The sequence below is a fragment of the Onthophagus taurus genome, chromosome 3 (assembly GCF_036711975.1).
Source record: "Onthophagus taurus isolate NC chromosome 3, IU_Otau_3.0, whole genome shotgun sequence".
In the NCBI taxonomy this organism is placed as follows: Eukaryota; Metazoa; Arthropoda; class Insecta; order Coleoptera; family Scarabaeidae; genus Onthophagus; species Onthophagus taurus.
Genome location: NC_091968.1, coordinates 29,762,415 through 29,786,618, shown reverse-complemented (window position 1 = coordinate 29,786,618; position 24,204 = coordinate 29,762,415). Strand labels below are relative to the sequence as shown.

At 34.2% G+C, this 24,204-nt stretch overlaps 1 protein-coding gene across 1 annotated transcript in view; it reads left to right on the top strand.

Annotated features, from left to right (window-relative positions):
* LOC111420022 (acid sphingomyelinase-like phosphodiesterase 3b) overlaps positions 1-24,204 on the top strand; it is a 147,927-nt gene that overhangs the window by 110,453 nt on the left and 13,270 nt on the right. The window contains exons 4-5 of the mRNA XM_071194777.1: positions 8,701-8,903; positions 9,814-9,968. Of these exons, the coding sequence (XP_071050878.1) occupies positions 8,701-8,903; positions 9,814-9,968 (358 nt within the window). The remainder of the gene's footprint in view (positions 1-8,700; positions 8,904-9,813; positions 9,969-24,204) is intronic.

The following is a 24,204-nucleotide window of genomic DNA, read 5'->3' as shown; positions in this document are numbered from 1 at the left end:
GGATCAATTCGGATTATACAAACCTTCTTAAATGATGTTATAATATTGTTTTCAGGGATCGTTTTCCATGTCGCCTACACTCACTGAACAAGTTCAGAAGCTCCTTTAATTGCTCCCGGTTTTGTTAATTCTCGAGTTTGTTAATATACATATACATACACAGGTTGTAGTATGGATGTTATTCCACCAGGTATTATTATTATGACAAGAAGTCTAAACCAAGGGCAATCAGTCTATGATTAATTAATATCCTTATTTAATAATTCTCCTGGTCTATGACTCCATACTTGTCTTAATCATTCCATCATCAGCTTTTCCATTATCCATTCTTTTAGTTGTGCCCTAACTAGGACGTCATTCAGGAAGTCTTTCAGATTTCAGAATGGTTTTTTTCTCAATATTAATAATGTCGACAATTTTTCCCTATCACTTGTTACTGCTAGCATCAATGTTATGCGCAATTTTTCGCAACCACTCGTTTATAAAGAAATTTCCCACACACCTGTTCTTTCTAGTGTGTAATTTGGTGGCATATCCAGATATGAAAATCATTAGGAGCTTTTGGGAAGTTGTAGTTCTGCGCCTCAACGATAACATCATTCGGCGCATAAATCCCACAGTCCAACCTTAGCTAGTATTAAAAATTTTTTAGTCCCTCCTTTCGTTTTTCTTGAGAGAACTAGAAAACTGCCTCGTCAATTTCATGAAATCATCTCTTCTTCGGCCCGGTAAATTTTTTGCACGATGCCTCACAGTCTACAATAGCTACCTTGTCTTTCCGCAACAGCCGCAACGTTACTCTCATTAACAGCAAAAATTGTACCAGCTTTTCGATTTCCTTAACGCTAACTTAATAACATCTCTTTAAACTTTGTTGTATAGAAGAACCTTTTAGAATTTTGCTACTTTTTTTTATAATTACGCTATTATATGTATAATTAAGCACACACTACGTTCGAGCTACTACGAGGGTAGTATATGAACGGAATTCGTGCTAGGCATTACTATTTATTTTTAAAATTATATTTATTTTCCAATTTTTTCTGGCTTGGTAAATTTAAAGTCTAGTCTAATAAAAACTCGTCGTAAGCAAGGTTTCTTTAGGTGCATCAGCGTCAGTCAACAGAAAAAATATATATTTATGGTTAACAACAAGCATCGCATCGTTTTTGTGTTGTCGAATTGCTCAAAGAAAGATGCGGATTACATTCGCAAACTAAATTTTTTTACCACTATGCATTTTTTAAATTGGGGTGCGGATTAGATTCGAGTGCGGATAAGATTCGAGAAAATACGGTAATAAAAATATGTATGTAGAGAAAAGTCTTTAAAAGGAATTAAGTTGAATGGTCGAAAACGTCGAAATTTAAAATATGTAATCTCAATAACTTTATTTACGAGAGTTGAACGAACTGGAGAAGAAACGATTTATATCACAAATTGAATATAAAAAACGATATTTTTAATTATAAAATTCTAAAAATTGTAAAAATTATTCTTTAAAAGGAATTAAGTTGAATTAGGTTATGTTGGAAACGTTAAAATTGTGATTTAGTGTACATAATCACATTCATCAACACTTCTATTCTTAACCTCGCCATAATCGCTGAAAAATTCCTCATCAGATAGTCTCAAAATAATTTTCATTGAAATTTTCAATGAATTTAATTCTGACATTTTAAGTTAGCTTACTGCGTTTGACACCAAATGGTGTCAAACAAAATGTCAAAAATCTTTAAACGTCAACATGTTTTCTTTCGTGCAAAAAGTTGAGTCCTATTCTTTGAATATTATAAAGATTCTTAAATTTGATTTTATTTTTATTGAACTTTTTGTTATGTCGAACAAATTCGATTGTCAGGATGTAGAATATCTCCAAGGAGGAGTTTAATGAAACCCAGCGCGCATGTTAATGAAGTCCTTAGGACGAATTTATGGACTTGACGGAGTGAGGCCAGGAGCTCTGTGCCAATTTATTGTCCCGACTGAGGCATAATTGAACGATCCTGAAAATTTACGATAGTCGTTCAGGAGTGTCCCCAGAACCTGGGACGATATCGTTTCCCATCCCGGAATATTCACATCCCCCCGAAAACCGGGTTATGTCCCTAAGGATCCGCGCGCACTCTGAAAACCAAATCGTATCGCGGCCCGTAAATCCGACGATCTTTAAACGCGTGTTTTCAGGTTTGAACACGCTTAACAGAGCTGGTTATATATCTCAACGCGCTACCGAGCAAAACTATAAAGTGCTCTTCTATTGGACCCGTTCTTTTGTCGGCTTGAGCACAATTGGAAAAATATCCCGGGAAAAGCTCGTTATAAGATTCCCAGAGAAATACGTGTACATTTATTACGCTGCTCTCGGATTTTCCTTCTTCTCTCTCTCTGTTCCCTTTCTCTCACCCCCAACCCGACGATATTGGAGTCGGCTGATTTAATATTTTCCTAATATAGCGACGCTATGTGCAAGGTTTTATTGCGCAAAATTGAATACGAAGCAAATTGAGTAGGAATGCTTTTTTCAAATTAAGCTTAATTTTCATACAAAATCGTTTCAAATACGAATAGATCAAAAAACATTTTATTCACTAACAAGTATTAATAAATACACATGGATGTCCATAACCTTTGTTCCATATATTACTAGTTGGTATCTAAACAAAAACAAAACATCAGATTTCATAATACAATGAGCAACAGGTTTTGACGTCGTTCTCCTCTCTATACATATAATTTGATACAACTTTTCAAATTGATTTCTATAAAAACTCAATTACCCATATGTCTAGAACAAAGGTTTTATTTTAAAATTGCATGTTGTGTTATAACTCAAGCGTTATTGATTTAAGTTTAATTTTTTATTCCGTTAAAATTAAATTTTTAATATTGTACCAATTTGTCGAAACTACTAATTCATGTAACTAATTATTTTGATCAAATGGATAATCATATTATACCTGTTGAAATTTGGTGTAAATCGATCTACATATCTCTCTGTGGATATAATTCGGTCGATTAAATGCTTGAGTTGAATATCTCGGTATGTTAGAGGACACCGAGCTCGGTACAATACAATTACTAGATTGATTGACGTTCACAAACGGTCGCTTGTCCCAACGTAACACTCCGGTTCTTAACGCGGATGACTACGTTTCCCTTGGGAAATCAGGATTCTCAGCGCGGTAAAAATCGCTGCTTCCCTAATTTGGATGCAAATTTCATCCGCCTGATTATATCGCCAGGAAAATTGGATACTTATCATTGAACGAGGGAGAGACAAAACTTTCCAAAAAAAAATTAAAAATAAATAAACAGATAAAGTGAAATTGTTCGCATTAAAAAGGGTTTGCGTGTTGAATGGGAAGTGTTTGCTGTAGGTGAGCTTTCAACTTTAGACGTTGACGGAGTGTTGAGCGTTCTTGTTCGAGACTAAACGTGGCCGGAAATTAGGCCGCGATATCCCCGGCAAATTGCCTGTGTGTTACATCTTCTTGACTGTGTTCAACGTTCCAGCCCATCATTAGGCCTTTACTGGACACGCCACTGGTTCGGTGAAATCCACAGAAATTCCAATATAAACCTCTATACACAAACACACCAAAATGGTACTTGATACTCTAAAATGTCAACAACAATCAATTACAATAATTAATTTTACCACCAACAATTTCTTGTTGTAATTTCAAACGATATAGTTATAAAGGAGAGTTTTATTCTTCATCGTTGGGAACACTCAAATACCACTTTTTCTTTAATTAAATCCTTTGAAGATCCCCTCTAATTATCCTGTTCCGAAGTACTACAATGAAGGTCATTAGCTGGTTATAACCCGGGGGCGAGCGAGAAAATAATTAACTTAAAAGCTGTCGCTTATAGCGGTTTATTTTAAAACATCACAAGCTGTATCGACGATCTTATAAATTGTTCTTCGATAAAAACTTTTTATTACCTTTATGTTATAATAAGCGAGAGAAATGAGTAATAAGTAATAAGTGAAGTAATAAACGAGTTTTAACACTTTTAATTTTTGAATATGGTTTAATTAGATGAAATAGAGACGATCTTATATGTATATTTAGACAATGACGTTTAATGATTTCAAAGTAAATCAATAGATTTATTATTAAACCATTTATAATAATTATTAATCATTTTATTTATTTATTATCATATATACTTTCTGGGAAATTATATAAAGCGTATCACAAAATTAATTCAATTTAAATTTAAAGTCCCTAGATTTACAGAGTACCGCGGTTCATGAAGCCTGTTTTCGAGCCAAAATGGCGGTTTGACAGCTTGTCGCTGTATCTCACCAGTTATTTACAAAAATATTACCGTCTTGTTGCCTTTGAAGTTGCAAAACAAATGGGCATATATAGTAGAAACCACGAGAGCTGGCAGTGACAGATCGCTTAAAAATGGTATGAATCAAGATATGGACGTACGACTTAGATTATTTCACTACATACATTTAAATGTAGGTTATGTTAGTAATGGAGGTTATATGTCAAACATTGTCAAAGATATTATTTAATGATTTTCCTTTCAAAGAAAACATTTTCGGCTTGTGAAAACACTAACAGATTCATGACAACGCTCACAAGACATTTCGATTTGAGGTTATAATTGTAAAGGCACATCCCTTAGAAGAACAGACGTACTTTTTCGACGTGGCTATTTGAATTGTACAGCAGACATATTAAACTAATACTATCTCTTTCTAACACACATTACTCTCTAGCGGTTTGTGAACTACGTATGGCATTTGTAAGAGCGGAAAACGATGATTTACTGCCAGCTCTCGTGGCGTCTACTATATTAAGATTAGCTGTCCCTCTTAAAAATCGATGAATTTTTTTTTAATCGGTAGGAAATGACTCAAAGGCTGTGTTAATGATAAAAAAAAAGTGCGGAAAAGTGTAGTACTTACCGAAAAATCACTTTAAGGTTGCGATTTGACGTTTCTTTTTGGAAGTTAAAAGCAATGTTAAAATTGCATTTTCGTATTAAATTCTAACCTGAAATTGTTTAATTTATACCCACGCACAAAATAAAAAGTTATTTTCACTAAACTTGTTGAGATTACAACATATTTTCGGATGAAAACCTTGTTTCTTAGGTTATCGATGCAGAACGACAATTAAATGGCGTTAGATAGAATTGTTTCTACCAAATGTGTATTAATAGACTTTGTGTTAATGGATTGTGTATCAATTGATCTGTCAAATGACTGAAGGCTCTTTGCAATCTTTATGTTGTAAATATAAATGATTAATAAGTATAGTAGCTTATTTAATAGTAGTTTAGTTAAATTAAAATAGTTATTAAAAAAGACATGGTTACAAAATAAAAATAAATAAATAGCCCGTGTGACGATAGCAACAAACTGTGTATTTAACCAAATGACAATTACAACTGACAACACAAGCAATGTTAACCATGTATTTTCTCGTATTAAATCCTAACCTCAAATTGGTTAATTTATACCCACGCACTAAATAAAAAGTTATTTTCACTAAACTTGTTGAGATTACAACATAATTATTCATAATGACACCTAAGTGAAGTTAGCCCCCAATTAAACAGAATTTTACATGTATAGTATTTTAATTATAACATGAGAACCAGTGAACCGATTTCGATAAACAATGTCAAATTCGAAAGCTTAATCCTTGGCCAATACGAAAGTGGAAATGCCCGATTGACGATGTGACGATAGCAACGATAGCAACAAACCTTCCAACAACAAATTTTTATCCGCAATTTCCTATCTATTTTATTAGCTGATATCTTTCTTATTATTAGATATAGCAGAACACTAAATGCACCATATGAAAGCTTGATTCTTTCTTTATGAAATCGTCGGTCCTCGTTTGCCGATATGTTAATATTAAAATCAATAAAAGATGAAGAACACCGCTCTGTACGTAAAATAGCTTAATATTACCAAACTTCAAGCCCTTGTGCAATTGTTATCAAACCGAATTTTAAAAAACTGTGTTCACAATCAGAAAGAACGCTCCTTCAAATATCTTAATCCGGGTTTTTGTTGGTCAATATCAATTAGCATCATGGTTAAATCACCTTTAATATACATCTCTATATACAGAAACGTTTAATTGCTCTTCCTCTAAACAACTTTCTTACATATTTGATATGAGGAAAACTATAGAAGTATATAATGAAGTTATAGACTTACACAAGGACGTTTTTGGTCAAAAAATTACCAAATTCACACGTTTTAGCTACTTTTAAACATTGTTGGGATCAATAACTTTCTTATATCACCAGGAAAAAACTCTATAACCAAGCAGCGATAGCCGCGTGTTATACACCATTAGAAAGAGCAGCAAATTGTAGATAAGATAGATCTATACTTCTATAGTTTTCCCAATATGAAATAAGAAACTTGTTTAAAGGAATAGCATTTAAGCGTTTTTGTGTGTAGGGATGTATATTTACCAACGAAAACCCGGGTTAATCCAGATTGATCTTAGTATTAACTTATCGACAGACAAAGACCGGTTTTAGATAGAGAAAGAATCTCTAATTATTATCTCGAATTATCTCTAATAATAAGAAAAATATCAGCTAAGAAAGTAGATAAAAAATTACGGATACAAGTTTGTTGCTATCGGACAAATGTGGAGGAGGCTGAAAACTAGAATTCGTAAACATAAAACTAAAGAAAATTCCAATATTTTTAAGCACCACATAAAGACTGAACATAATATAAATTATGGAGGAGTTGAGCTTTTTCATTCGTGTAACAAATTATAAAGATAATAATAACTATCTACTTATGAATGAACAAGTTCAACTTTCTCATAAACCCATCTTCGTATAATTTTACAATATACATGTTGATTAAAAATCGTCAATCTTGCTTTTATCGATGTAATATCGCCCAAATAAGAATTTTGTGTAGAAATTAGATTTTGAGTTAGGTTAATTTACGTTTAAACTAGCGAAAATTTCCCAAATGTTGGATTAGATATGGAGAAGGGTGTGGGTCAAATATAAACGCCAGCTATAAAAATAAGAATAACTATTTATAGGAACTCAATCTGTTTTTACAATTGATGACTATTGTTTATTCTGTTCTTAAGGTGGTCCCACACGACTGGTGTAATTGGCAAGTACGCAAGTAGACAAATATTTGTGTAAACATTGGCCTTACATTGTTAATTCACGTGTAACATAAAAAATACCTATAACAATGTGAGCTCCCAGACGCTACGCAAGTGTATCCGAGTAGACGAATATATATAGACGGTTCGTTATCGGATTTCTACTTTCGTATTGGCCAAGGATTAAGCTTTCGAATGTGACATTGTTTATCGAAATCGGTTCACTGGTTCTCATGTTATAATCAAAATACTATATGTACATGTAAAATGCTATTTAATTGGGGGCTAACTTCACATAGGTGTCATTATAAATAATTATGTTGTAATCTCAACAAGTTTAGTGAAAATAACTTTTTATTTTGTGCGTGAGCACAAATTAAACAATTTGAGGTTAGGATTTAATACGAAAATACATGGTTAACATTGCTTGTGTTGTCAGTTGTAATTGTCATTTGGTTAAATACACAGTTTGTTGCCATCGTCACACGGGTTATTTTTTTATTATTATTTTGTAATCATGTACACGTCTTGTTTAATATTAATTTTTAATTAATTAACTATTTTAACTTAAGTAAGGTACTATTAAATAAGCTATTATACTTATTTATCATTTATATTTACAATATAAAGATATTTCAGTCGTTTGACATATCAATTGATACACAATCTATTAACATAAAGTCTATTAACACACATTTGGTAGAAACAATTCTATCTAACGACAGGTAATTGTCGTTATGCATTGATAGCCTAAGAAATAAGGTTTTCATCCGTAAATATGTTGTAATCTCAACAAGTTTAGTGAAAATAACTTTTTATTTTGTGCGTGGGTATAAATTAAACAATTTCAGGTTAGGATTTAATACGAAAATGCATATTTAACATTGCTTTGAACTTCCAAAAAGAAACGTCAAATCGCAACTTTAAAGTGATTTTTCGATAAGTACTACACTTTTCCGCACTTTTTTTTATCATTAACACATCTTTTGAGTCATTTCCTACCGATTAAAAAAAAAGTCATCGATTTTTAAGAGGGACAGGTATTCTTTAATTATTCCCAAAAATGCATAAAATGCAGAAGCAGTAAGAAGGACTTTCGACTCTTCAGAGTACCACAAGAAAAAAAGAAAGGAAATTTGGCGTAATGTTATCAATAGAACAGTTTTAAATTTCCCACTTGACTTTCGAGCCAAAATGGCGTCAAACCGCGGTACTTTGTAAATCTAGGGACTTTTAAATTATATCGTTAGTACCATCTAACAACATTAACTCCAACTATATGCCTTGGCTATGTTTGACATAATTTGGATGTAGAGGTTATGTTTCTTTCTTCATTTAAAAATTTAAAAGAAAAAGTTTAAAAAAGCGTATAAAGTTCCTAGTGGTTTTAAATTGCCTCATAATTGATTTGAGTTATCATCAAAGAGTTTGTAAGTAAAAACTGCGCTTTATTTACCTTTGATTTACTAATTTCTATTTACAATTCTTCATATCTCTAAAAAATTACTCTCTTTATAGGTTAAAGCCGGATATGTTTTAACATACTTTTTTTAATTTTTTTTAGGGATAGTTTATCACTTAAAAGGCAAATACCGGAAACGAAACAACTACATCTTCTACATAACCTCACCGATTTGATGTTACAAACGTTTAACTCTCAATTTGTATTTCCTGCTTTGGGTCATGATGATCCATCATCCCGCGAAGAATTAGGGAAAATGTGGAGTAGATGGTTGCCTCCGGATACCATAGAAACGTTAGAAACAGGTACGAAAAGTTATTTTATTTTTTAGGTTATATAATGTCGAGGTGGCAATTACAAAAGACACCGTCACGGAACGTCAGGTAATTTTATTAATGGAATTACCCCGAAGAGAGAAGTGTAAAGGGAAGGGGAGTTTGGTAACGGGTCACGTGACGTTCACTCGAAAGGCTCATCTCTCACGCGAGGAAAATGACGCTTTCCCGGCGCGTCGCGGCGTCGGGTTGAATAAAAGACACGTCCGTGCGACGTGAAAAATGCATTACCTTTTTTTTTATTTTATTTTTCGGATGAAAACGCCGGATACAATGGGGTCCGTTATACTTTGCGAGAGGCATTAATCCCTCTGTGCCCGAATCTGGACCGAACCGCCCCCTCATCTCTTTTAGGACACCGCTAGAAATGACCTTTCTGTAATTTTCGACGTGACATCGTTTTTATTCGTACGTTTTTTGTAAAGCTGGGTTATTAACACTCTTTTTCCCTATTAAAAATGACATGACATGGTTTTTATAAAACGAAAAAAATGTTAAATGAGTTTTTCTGTACGGAAATTTAATGCAAATCATTTTTTTTTGATGCCTTTTAAAAAGATTCCCTTGGTTGAGATTTCGATACCCAACATTCTAACCGAACGATCGTCGAAGGCACCGAGGAGGGCCGTTTGGAAATTAAAGAAAATTGCACGACGCCGGTCGAAACGTTTTGTATAGCGATTGAATCGTCCTCCCTTGAAAAAGGTAATTTGGAGACGTAGGGAGGCGACGACATCCGGCGTAGCTGATCTAAGCCAAAAAGAAAATAAAAACACACTTCCACCAACCTCTCTCTATATATATATCCTTTTATTTTTTTTCTTTTTATTTCCTTTATATTTCCCTTTTTCGTCTTGTAATTTCTTTTTTGTTGTTTTAGGGGGTTACTACATGATCGAAAAAACCGATTTCAAGAGACACATAATTGTTCTTAACACGAATTTGATGGTAAAAGATGAGGATGATGTTGAAGCTATAAAACAATGGGATTGGTTGAAAGATAAGTTGCAGAAAGTTTATGAAAGGAAAGAAACGGTGAGTTTAGTAATGTTAATAGTAATTTTTTTCTTTTTTTTTATCGAGTTAGTAGAAAGAATCGTAACCATTAATTGGATTAAGCGGGAAAATTTTCGTTCCGTTATTAGGTAATGGGGTGTAAAATCGTTATGGCGCCATCTAAACGCGGGTTTACAATCATTTTTTATGGTGGTAGTAAATTTATGGTGTAGTTACGGTATCTTAATTACTAACGCAGGAGTTTCAGCTGTATTAACCAAATTATTTTTCCAATTCCTTAATAATACAAAGTAAAATAAACGTTTAAGAAAATATTTCTATAAAAATACGAAAGGAGGGGAAAATAGAAAAAAATGGGATCTTAAATTTTTTATTCCACCCCCGCTCTTAGTACGCGTATTCGTTCGCATTTGTTTTGAATACAAATTCTTTTGTGGAAGGGCTCACGATCGATATAGGGTGAAGGGTGCGCAACCCCTCGTTCTGTATCTGACTGCGTAACGAAGATATATTTTTATCTTTTTACGATTTTTTCCGAGGGAATACTAAAGAAGATGTATCTAAGTCATCTGGTGCAAATGAAGTGGAATCCTTATCGGTAAAAAATTCTAATACAGTAAAATCTCCATAAAACGGACAAAATATTTTTAAGTTAATATTACCTATTTAATACACAACACTATACCTATATACAGGGTGATTTATAACATACGGAGCAGATTAAAAGAGCAAGTACTAGGGGCCAAACTGAAGATATTTTCTTAATAATGTTTTGACTACAACGTAATAATCACAAAGATATAGAGCATTAAAGTTGAATTAATTGCCCAGCATTTCTTACGATATACGGTATTACACTACGTTTAAATTCAAACTGCGAATATTTCGGGGTTACTTAAGCAATGCCTGATTAGCACCAATAATAAAATCTTTGTAATATGGCAGTTACGGCTATTTAAAAATTTGTTAAATCACTCAAAAACTGGTGTTTGTTTTTTGAGAACCGCTGATACCATGTTTTTATTGCTGTCAATCCAGTTGACTTGGTTACCTAGCAACGGACATGTCATTTAATTTTAATAATCAATGTCATTTAACGTCAAAATTAGAATTTTTACTAATCAAAAAATACAATGGTAATGTACAGGGTGTCCAAATTTCGATGGGTTTGCAGGGTATCTCAGTTATTATGAAAGATAGAAAGTTGCGGTTTTCGCGAACCTGAGCTATTTTTTTGTGAAACTTACAATGCCGCAAACCAAATTTTCATAGACCTCTTCGTTTTTGATATACAGGGAGTATTTCAAAATTTACGATTTTCAGACTCCCCCCGTATCTCGGCTATCCGGAAACTTAGTACAAAAGTAAAAACGGATTCTAATAGATTTTTTCACGTAGAATCCAATGATGCACGTAGAATTTTTCTAGACATTACAGTTTTTGAGTTATAAACACAACTTAGGTTTTTTTAAATGGAACCACCTATATTTTATTTTTTTATTGAACTAGAATTTTTTCAAGCTTTTCAATGATATATAATACTTTATACTTACCTTTATAATGAACCTCGAAATTAAAAAAACCACATTATTTTATAAGTAGGGTATGATAAATTAAGTGATCGCGTTGCTAGGATACCAGGATAAACAAAGAATTTTGAAAATACTATAATATTAATTATTGACTTATTAAAAAAATGTATCTATTAAATTTTGTTTGCTAAAAACGAAAAATTATTAAAAACTAAACATTATGCAAATATGGCTTGAAGTTACAAGAATTGTTCAAAGTTGTTACCATTTTGATGCACACATTGTTCACAAAGTTCAGTAATGCGTTTAATTGCATTTAGAATAGTTATGGGATGTTGCTGTAAATGTGAAAAAGCATCAGTTACAGCAATTTTCAATTCCAATTTTGTTCGATTCTGGGTACTATATACCCGATTCTTGATATATCCCCATAAAAAGAAGTCCAAAATAGATAAATCAGGTGTTCTTGCTGGCCATCGCGTTGGACCATGTGTGCCTATCCACCTACCAGGAAATTCTGCAGTTAGGTAGCGACTCACTAACTGCGCATTATGAGCGGGAGCTCCGTCCTGCTGAAAATAAATATTATTTAGCCGAATAAGAGGAATATCATCCAAAATCTCTGGCAAAGCCTCTTGCAAGATGGTCAAATAGCGATTAGCGCAAAGGTTTCCTTCAAATATTTTGTAAACAATTCGTGGCCCAATAATTTTGAATTTGGTTGCGCTCTTTCTGGATATCTGAAGTGAAACAATCTGCTAATAAAATGTTATTGCTGATAAATGTTGCATTCTACCTATTTATGTATAATTCAGCAGCTTGATTAACATTTTCATTTGCATGAATGTAACATGCTAGCATGTCATATTTTTCATAATTTTCATAGCGCTCCATTTCAAGAAAAAGATAATTAAGTTAAGTTAATTAAAGGTAATTAAGTAACACACGACTTATTGTTAGCACAAAATTCAAAATTAAGTTTGACAGTAATTAACTATATTTACTTTGTTTATTCCGGTATCCTAGCAACGCGATCACTTAATAGACAACCTAAGCCTTGACGTAACAGAGATGGGCGGAGCTTATATCGACTCCAAACATTTTCATAGCTAAGTGTGTTGCTAACGGTAAATCACCATATACAATTTTTCAATTAGTGTTAAAATAAAATAAACTAAGTGACTTTTTATGACATTTCAAATGACATTTTTATTACGGTTTATCATTAGCAACTGTGGTTAGCAACGAAATTGTTTGGAGTCGATATAAGCCCATCTGTGACGTCAGGTTAGGCAGTCTGTTTATCATTGCCTACTTATAAAATAATGTATTTTATTCAATTTCGAGGTTAATAAATTATAAAGGTAAGTATAGAGTATTATATATCATTGAAAAGCTTGAAAAAAATCCAGTTCAATAAAAAAATAAAATATAGGTGGTTCCATTTAAAAAAACCTAACTTGTGTTTATAACTCAAAAACCGTGATGACTAGAAAAATTCTACGTGCACCATTGGATTCTCCGTGAAAAAATCTATTAGAACCCGTTTTTACTTTTTTATTAAGTTTCCGGATAGCCGAGATACGGGGGTGTCTGAAAATCGTAAATTTTGAAATACTCCCTGTATATCAACAACGAAGAGGTCTATGAAAATTTGGTTTGCGGCATTGTAAGTTTCACAAAAAAGTAGCTCAGGTTCGCGAAAACCGCAACTTTCTATCTTTCATAATAACTGAGATATCCTGCAAACCCATCGAAATTTGGCCTTTACAGTAACGAAGAATACGTAGATATGCTTATTATTTATGGAGCAGCTGGAGAAAACGCTGCACACGCAAGACGTCTGTATTTAGAACGATATCAAAATTGACAGATCCCTTCTGAAAACACTTTTCTTCGGTTAATCCAGCGGGGAAGAGAGAGGAAATTTGCAACCTAAGAAAGGTCTTGGTGGCGGTAGACTAAACAGACATGGAGTGAATGTGGAAGAAGAAATTCAAGAAATTGTGGAAGCGGATCGAAGCACGAGTACTCGTCAAATTTCTCACCAACTCGAGGTATCCCAGAATTTTGTTTGGCGTACGTTGAAAAGTAACGGTTTACACCCCTATCATTTTCAAAAAGTGCAAGGACTGACTCCCGCTGACTATCCTTTGCGGTTGCAATTTCGTACCAACAGAGAAGCAGATTTTGCGGACAGTATACTGGTAACGGATGAATGCTGTTTTACCAGAAATGGTGTTCTAAATGTTCACAATTCCCATGTGTGGTCGGACGAAAATCCACACGTTATTCGTCAAGGCTCTTTTCAACAACGATTCAGAGTGAATCTATGGGCGGGAATTGTGAACAATACGTTAATAGGACCTTTCGAATTACCAGGAACTCTTAATGGAACTTCTTATATACAGTTTTTACAAGAAAATCTGCCAGTACTCCTGGAAGATATTCCGCTACTTATGCGACGTGAGATGTGGTTTATGCACGACGGTTGTCCTGCACATTTTAGTCGTAATGTACGAGATTTCCTCGATAATGCTTTTCGGCAAAAATGGATTGGTCGAGGTGGACCTATTCCATGGCCACCACGTAGTCCCGATCTTAACCCATTGGACTTTTTTTTAAGGGGATTCATGAAGGATAGAGTATATGCCACCGAGGTTAATACAATCGACCAACTACGACATCGCATCACTGCCGCTACAGAGGACATACGTCCACGATTTCCACGATTATCGTTAAATTGGATTCGTCGTGCGCAGTTGTGCGTCGAAATGCAAGGACAGCACTTTGAACATATGTTATAAAGAGATTATTATTATTATGTTATTTTCTTGTTTTAGAGATTTTGTAATTTTGCATTTAAAACATTATTTTTATCCGTTTCATAAATTAACATCTATTATTTCTTTTCATAAATTACGTATTAAAACTAAACAATTAAATTGTCTACTTTGACAGCTCCTTCAAAAATGAGGATGGCGTTGACAAGTATTTTAATTGTTCTTTAGTGAATATCAGCGGTTCTCAAAAGTTGACGCTAACTTATTTAAAAAATTAACATGCGATATCTATGTAACTATTAAGATTTTAACAAAACATTATTAAGAGAATCTCTTCAGTTTGACCTCAAGTACCTACCCATTTAGTCTCCTCCGTATGTTATAAATCACCCTGTATAGAACTAGCTTCGAGTTTAACTGTGTGTTAATTCTAGTTATAGTGTTAGCTTTAAGTTTATGGATTTAAAAATTCCACAACAATAATAAGAAATAATATCGACGTCGAGACTCCGACTGCAGCTAACCGGAGACTGGATGATAAAATAGTTCTCTCTTAAATTAATAGGGGAATCACCGTCCACTGATATCGATTGATTAACATCACTCTTTAATTCAAATCCAAAAAAATTGATAACTTTTACTGTATTTTTTATTTTTTAGGGAGGAAAATTCTTAAAACGATTATAATAATGATGGATTTTTCCATTTTTACTCTTCTGTTACAAACGAGTTACATTCTCCTTGGGTTCGTTCAAAAGCATTATGGAAATTTTGTAGGTGAGTGGGGCGTTGAACGTTCTAGCTAACGACCCGTTCACCACAAGAAATTCTCCCCTAAGCTCCTTATCAGGTTATCAAAGTCGCATCAGCTCTCCCCCTCATCCAAAGCCACCATCTGCGGACTTCGTGCCGAAAATTCTCTACTATTTGTTCTAAATTTTAATCGGAAACGCAAAATTTTTACAAAATCTCACCATGTACTCAAGTTAATTACCTAACTTTGACATTACAAAAAAACGTTAAAAGGATTTTGAAGTTTAAGTAATGATTTTGGAGTCATCCATGTACCTTAAAGCAAGATGAGAAGGGTGGGGCGTAAGTTAAATTTCTCGCGAACTTATCGGAATCCCCGCTATTAATATTGCGCCGTCGTAAAGTTTGTTAATTATCCGACATCGAATAGCGCCGCGGCACGGTCTCGCCGTTATACTGCCGTACATAATTCATTACTCAAGCGTGCATGTGCACCCAACTTTAGGTTAGTCCAACACCAGCAAACCATTTGTTCCTATACATTTCCGTCCATCAGATCATGTTTCAAATTAACATTAAGAAATAACTTAACTATAATTTTTTTTTAGAAAGACGTTTTTATTGTTACCGATTTATGATTGAGATTTTAAACGATCCGATTATAGATGAAGACGAGAGATCCCCCGCGGTAATGACATTACAAAAATAATGCGATTTCAAAGGGGGTCGACACAAAGATCACCGCTAAGCCGCTCTTTGTAAACGATTTAAACCGATTAAATCTCATGCGTACTCTATTCTTTGTTGAAAACACATGCAATGGGGATTTAGTTCTTGACAAAATAGGAAAAAAGAAAACAAATTAATCCGTGGTATTGAAATCTTTTGAATTTGTTTCAACAAAAAAACTACTTAAAATTAAATGATGTGGTTTAGTTTTTACATAAAAAGATTTTATTCATGGAAAATTTAATTAACAAAAGTGCAGTAATTTTAAATTATTTTCATAAATATTTATCGCTTACACAATTGGACTGAATGGTAATATGTTAATAACTAGAAACATTCGGGTTTAACCGTACGTCTCTTAATACAGGGTGTTCATTTCAAAACTTTCCACCTCAATATCTGTAAATCCGGAAGTTTAAAAAGAAAATCGCTGAAATAGGTAAAGAATAAAACCAAGGGGGACAACTTTTTATGCAAAAATTGACTCACTTCAACCCCCCGCCGCCAGAAACCACCAACCCCTTAAAAATCTTAAATGGAAAGGGATACCTCATTTTAAAGGTCTTTTAAGGTACTACATGTTAGTATTTATTTTTTTTAAATTGATCGATTCGTTTTCGAAATTTCCCGCTTTAATTAATATTAAAAACTTTAATCACCTTCTTAAAAGCAAGAATAAGTAATCTTTTATTATTAATTTATAAAATTAAATTACCATGTTCGTTTTTACAACGACCATTAAACCTTTATTATTTCGGAGCAATCCGAAATCTTTGATATTTAGGTTATTTTGACAATGATATACCTACGTTGGCTAGCTCGCCTGGCGTCTGTCAGAGATATTTAGAAAAAACGATTTCTGTTTAATTTTTCTTTTCTTTTAGGTTTATTTAGTTATTACTTAAACAACTTTTAACTGCTTGAAACGTTAATAATAATAATAATAAATGTCTTTATTGCACATACCAGTGTATACAACAAAAGAAAAAATATATATAATAATAACAAAAATTGTATCTATAATGTAGATATATTCTAAACTAGAATGTTTAAACAACAAGAGACCAAAAAACTTAGTACCTAACACTACAAAAAAAGAAAAGAAAAAAAAATGGCATTGTGCAATAGGCGGGCTCCAGATAAAATCTGTTCAACCAACCTTACCACATACATAAACTTAATATTATACTACACGCGTCCCACGACAACGACAATACAATTTCTTGAATATTCCTCCTCTCCTGCTCTGAACGTTAAAAAAATGCATTCAAATGAATAACTATGACAAGGCTGCACTTTGCTCCAAAAATTTATCTTTATATAGTGTTTTTTTGAAATTAATGATATTTAGTTTTTTGATCATAGGCGGTAGCGTTCCATATGACTTATATATGTGATACGTAAAAGACCTGTGAAACAAAGAGGTTCTGTATTTTGGTTGATATATGCCATATTTTAATCTCGTTTGTAGAGCATTGTTAGCCCTTTTAAAAGTAATCCTCTCATACAAGTATGTCGGTATATGTGTTGTGACGATTTTATGAAACAAAACCAAACTGCGCAACTCCCGGCGGATATCCATTCTATGCCACCCAACATCTTTCAGTTTGTGTGAGATTCTGTCATACTTCCGGATTCCAAAAATGAACCTAAGGCAACTATTTTGAACCTTTTGTATGCGATTCGATGTAAGCACATCTATAGCGGGATGATACACAGGCGCCATAAAGTTGAAGTGAGACAGCACAAGAGAACCACATAACTGTTTTTTTAATTTTATCGAAAGAACGGATCGGTGAGGATAAAGTTTTCTTAAACATGAATACGACCTTCTCATGTAAATATTAATTTGAGCTTTAAATCTGAAGGTGTTATCTATTGTTAAACCCAGGCATTTTGCTTCCTTAACAACATTGATTCTTGTACCATTTATATGAATATCAAGATCCAAGTTCAGCCCTGTGACCCCTCTCCCTCTCCCGAAACATACACACGCAGACTTATCAGGATTAATCTTTAGTTTAAGAAACGTCGCAATATTAAATATAGTAGACAAGTCCTCATTAATACGTATCTGTGCTAGATTCTTATCATTTTCATGAAAGGACAGATAACACTGTATATCATCAGCATACATATTGACTTTACAATGTTGTACCCGACTACTAAACCGCGAAGTGTACAAAGAGAACAAGAGAGGCCCCAACACCGAACCCTGTAGTACACCATTCAAAACTCTAATTGTGTGAGACAAATCATCACCGATCCTTACCCTTTGAGACCTATCGCAGAGGTAGTCACCCAACAAAGATACCGCCTCTGAACTCAGCCCCAAATCATACAGAATCTCACCCAAAACTGCATGATTAACGGTATCAAACGCTTTAGAAAAATCCAGGAAGACTACAGCAGTGTACAATCCATTGTCCGTGTTCGTAAGAATATCATCAGTTAGGCGCAACATTGCAGTTGTACAACTATAGCCACTTCGAAAGCCAGATTGCTCCTGAGGCAGCAAGCAATTACTCTCCACGTAACTCACCAACTGCTGCTTCATAATTTTTTCAAGCACCTTAGATAACGTTGGAAGAATACTTATTGGTCTCAGATCTTTCAGTTGCTTGGGATCATCAACCTTTGCCAAAGGAATAACTATCCCTTGCTTCCAAAGCACAGGAAATTTACTCTCCGAAAGACAGCAATTGAGAAAATGAGTCAGATACGGCAAAATCAACGGACAACAGAGACGTATCATTCCTATGGAAATACCATCACACCCAACTGAAGCGGATGTGATAGAAGCCAGAATAGACCGCACCTCTGCTTCATTTATATTTTTAAATACAAATTGATTTTGACATGCATTATGCTTATAAAAATCCAAATTAACAGATGGCAAACTATCCACAAGCTCGTTTACACTATCTACAAAATAACTGTTAATACGGTCAGCATTCTGCATATGCGACGGTAAGGACGACGCCCTGCTATCCGTCATAATTCCAAGTCCTCTAACTTCATTCCATATCTGTTTAGAACTTCCTATAACGTTCTATTTTATTTTCAGTTATTTAATTATGTACAAAAACTTTTGCAGAGAAAATCAACTTAATAATTGTTCAAAGTGTTGTCCGTTATTAGCTAAACAATGGTACAACCGTTGTTCAAACCTACGGCGCACATTTTCAAAAACTTCCCTTTGAATTCCACGGCAAGCTTACTGCAGCTTGCCGTGGACGTTCTCTGACGAAGTTCTTCTAAATTTTGAGGTTGAGGGGTAAATACAACAGACTTTAAATGACCCCATAAAAAAAAGTCTAATGGCGTCAAATCTGGTGATCTGGCTGGCCATTCTATAGGACCTATCCATCTGTTTGGAAACGTATTATCTAACCACTGTCGTACTGGGAGAACATAGTGAGGAGGAGCTCCGTCTTGTTGAAAATGTAATTCATTCTCATCAAGTAAGGCATTTTCTTCTCTATCCAACTGATTCTCGAGAGCTTCCGTAATTAGTGGATTGATAGTATTTTCTAACATATCCAAGTACACTTCGCCGTTTAAATTTCCATCGATAAACACTGGACCAATCACTTGGTCTCCCAAAATGCCGGCCCATACATTAACTTTTTCAGGATATTGTGTATGCCCTTCTACAGTCAGATGAGGGTTTTCATTACTCCAATATCTGCAGTTATGTTTATTTACAAATCCATTTAAAGAAAAAGTGCATTCATCATTAAAGCAGATATTTTTCACAAAAACGTTGTTATTATTAATAATAGTGGTCACTTCTTCACAAAACTGTATTCTCCTGTCAAAATCTTCTTCAGTTAGCTCTTGATGTATTTTCAATTTATAAGGATGGAATTTGTGAAGTTTTACAACTTTATGAACAGAACCCAAGGATATACCAGTTGCACGAGATACCTGACGCAATGAAGTATTGGGGTTGATACCGAAATGACCCAACACTTCCAGTTGAGCGGTTTCATTCAAAACTCTCGACTCATTATGTTTTATGTTGGCAACGGACCCAGTCTGAGTGAATTTCTTCATGATCTGGATGCCTTTCATTAAAAACTGCGGCAGTTCGTCGAGCACATTCCAATCGATCATTTTAAAAAAAAATAAATACTAACATGTAGTACCTTAAAAGACCTTTAAAATGAGGTATCCCTTTCCATTTAAGATTTTTAAGGGGTTGGTTTCTGGCGGCGGGGGGTTGAAGTGAGTGAGTGAGTCAATTTTTGCATAAAAAGTTGTCCCCCTTGGTTTTATTCTTTACCTATCTCAGCGATTTTCTTTTTAAACTTCCGGATTTACAGAAATTGAGGTGGAAAGTTTTGAAATGAACACCCTGTATATTCATTGCCAAGCTGAAAATTGAAATTTTGTTTGGTAGCCAAATTCTTTTTATTTTCTTATTTAGTTGTGATTGTGCGCAACACACTGTACCAAAACTCAACGTCAAGCGGACACCGGGTGAGATGCCAACGCATACCTGTTCTGGTAAAAATTAGAAAAAAATTCCATGTATCTTAGTTAAGTGGTAATAGACATATTTTTGAAAATGTTAAAAATCGTTCCCGTACATCATATCACTAGGTAGTACGGTCAGAAATGTTCGCAATTTAATAATGATTTGTTTAATAATAATATAAATAATAATAAATAATAAAAAGGAGTAGTACAACACCGGGGTACCATTATATTTAAAAAAAAAATAGTTTTGTAAACATTAATAACAAGTTGAAACTGTCGAAGAGATTTTATATTACGAGGTCTTCGGGCTATTCCCAATTTAAAGTTGTCGCATAAATAGAGGGGTTGGGAGGAAAAAGATTTCGGGTTGGGTTGTAAAATATGGGTGGTTATTCGGGAGAAGAAGCTAAATAGCGAAAGAGTACGAGAAAGAAAGAGTGAGACACCCGATTTTGCCTTTTATCTAGATTGTTTCCTTATTTAAATTCTACGGGTTCCGAAAGTTTTTAGCCCCTCTGGTACGAAGTGGGTGGGTACGCTGGGTCAACCCGGGGCGCAACGTTTAATTCTTTCGAATTGAACTGTTTATCTCGCGCTTCCATCGTGTTTTATTCATGGCTGCTCGTTCCGATTGTACTTTTAAGTGGGATTTGTCGGTTTACGTGAATCTAATTCCTAAAATACAACTTAAAAAAAGAAAGAATAAATAAAATTAGACGCATACAAAGAAAACTTACCCCATTCACATTCATCACGCGTTTAGTTACGAGTTTATTTGACAGACAGTCAATGGTGGTTCGTCTTCTAAAGGGTCTCCTTCGAATAAAGTTTTCCGATAGACACGCCCTCTAGCGCCTTGTAAAAATGTGCACGCTGAATAATTTATTCCCAGTATTGATTCCCGGGATAAAGGGGGATTCCAACGAGGAGTTGCGACGTTTCTTTTTAGTAGAACCATTACGCTTTTGACAGCATCTAGCGAGAGTACCCAGTTCTAGCGCAAAATGCGTTACTCCCATCTATGTATGTATGCTTACGTATTTTTCAACGACGAAAGGCGACAACGTAAAATTGCCTACGATTTGTTTCCAATTTACACCTGTCGTAAAATTGAAAAATACATGATATAAAAATATTTATGGATAAAAATCGCTTCATTTTAAGATTAAATCGCGGATTATTTTAAAATAGCGATTTTGACTTTTAACATATGTCTCAAACTTATTAATACTATTCTAAAAAGTCGAGTGTTTGTTCTAGTTTTACACTTGCACTGTCACTAGAACTAACATTAGAACTAGAAACATTTGTGTTTAGCTGGACATCTCTTAAGACGGCTAAACCCGAATGATTCTAATTCTTGGTCTAGCGCTGCAGAACAATTAAAACTAGAACTAACACTAGACCTAGAACTAGAAATATTCGGGTTTAGCCGAGCGTCTGAGGACCGAAACTTTCTAGTTCTAGGTCTAGTGTTAGTTCTAGTTTTACACCAGCACGGTATACTGTTACTATGTCGAACTAACAGTATACCTACCTAGAACTAGAACAATTTGGGTTTAGCCTAGGGTTGCCATCCGTCCCGGTACACCGGGACATGTCACCTGTTTGAAACTTCTGTCCCGGTCGTCCCGGTTGAACTACAAAATGTCCCGGTAGATGGCGATGTTAGTTCTGTTCCAACACACGAAGAAAACCGTTCCAGAATCGTTTATTATAATAGACCAACTATTTTATGAACAGCACTGCGTATATGAATTACATCTCAGAATACCCTGCTTTGTTATAAAAACCGTTCTGGGACGGTTTTCTTGGTGTGTTGGAACAAACCTGTTTTAATAGATTTAATGACAACGAGTGAACATGCGTGCGCGCCCATTTCTACAATTATTCCCGAGCGTTCATTGACGCACATTCAGTAATATTTAATCGAGCAACCTTGACGTTATTGTTTATAGTATTGTGCAGCGATTAGGATATTGTCTCAACGACGTCTGATACCAAAGGACTAGGTGTAAGTTTATAATTATAATGCCAAAACGCAAGTGCCATTTCTCGGATAATTACACGAAAGAGTGGACGTTTATAAAGAAAGGTAGAAGTGAATTCGAAGCGCACTGCACAGTATGTAATTTATTTATTTCCGTGAGCCATAGTGGTAAGACTTCGATAGAAGATCACATCAAATCTAATGGGCATAAGTCTAACTTGTCGGCAGCTTCTACTTCACGAGATATTTCATCATTCATGATTAAAGAAAACACTCCAGAAGATACTTTAGTGTGTGCAGCAGAATTAACAACAGCTTACAAAGTTATTAACCATCATTATTCTTTTAATTCATTAGACTGCAACACTAAATTGAACGCGATCTTATATCCTGATTCTAAAATTGCTGCGAAACGGTCAACTGCACGAACAAAAGCTACAGCAATAATAAGAAACATATTGGCACCACACTCTGTACAAAAAGTAAAAGAAGAAATTGAAACAATTCCTTTTTATGGAATTTTAACCGATGCTAGTAATCATAACGCTGAAAAGTTGTTTCCTCTTCTTATACAATATTTCTCAGAAACCAATGGTATGCAGCTGAAATTAATTAAATTAGATACTTTAGAAAATGAAACTTCAGATACAGTAGTCACCTTCTGCATAAATACACTTAATAATTTAAATATCTCATTAGAAAAACTAGTGGCGTACAGCGCTGATAACACAAATGCAAATTTTGGGGGACGAGAGAGGCACGGGGTGAACTACGTATACTTTAAACTGAAATCAAATCTCTCTAAAGACATCGAAGGCATAGGTTGTCCAGCTCACATAATACATAACACAGCATCCACATCTGCTGACGTACAGTCTATTGATGTGGAATCAATAGTACTGAAGATTTATAAGTATTTTTCTATATTTACAGTACGCAATGAACGTCTCAAATCGTTTTGTGAAGCAGTTGATGTAACTCATGCTAATTTACAATCTCACTCAAGAACTAGGTGGTTGTCATTGTTACCGGCAATTGAGCGTATTTTGAAGCTGTGGGAACCATTAAAAAATTTTTTTTTGGCAGAAACCAGACCGCCAAGAGCAATAGTCGATTTCTTTAATCACCCATTGTCACAAGTTTATTTTCTGTTTTTACACAGCCAATCATTTTTATTTGAAAAACAAATTAAAAGAATAGAAAAGTCAAATATAACAGTTATTGAAGTTAAGGAACTCATAAACTGTCTCGAAAACACACTTTCAGAGCGAGCTTCATCTAAATTTTTAGGAATATGACAAGATAAAAAATATTCCTTAGCATTCAGATTTAATAAAATTGTGTGACGAAGAAATTGATAATTATTACAAAACGGCTTTGGAATATTTACAGCGGTGGAGTCGTCCACTCACAAAGTATGAAGTATTTTCATGGATGATTCTTGCTGCTCCACCGCAGTGGCATGATGTTGAAAAAACGGCAAACTATTTACAAGAAAAGGGAGTAATTATTGGCGATAACGTATTTGAAGAAACGTTATACTTGAAAGATTTTATACAAAAACGTAAAGGTAATGAAGATTGGCAAACAAAAGACACGCATGAAAAATGGTTAATTTTCTTCCAAGAAACAGATGTGTTAGAATGGAAAAAGACATTATTATTAATGTGCTAAAATGTGCTGTATTACCTTTACGCCATCCCTGGACATAACGCCAATGTCGAAAGGATATTTTCTTTAATAACTACACAGTGGACGAAAGAACGTAATCGGCTGCAAATAGAAACTGTCGAAAGTATAATTCAATGTAAATACAACTTTAAAATGAGCTGCTCAGAATTTCATAAGTATGTAATGGGTAAGCCGGACCTGTTAAAGCAAGTAAAAAGTGTGAAAAATATAAAAATAATTAATATTTGTTGCATAATTATTTAGTTTTTTATCGTTTAAATAGTCATTTAAATCAAAACTTTCGTTGTACG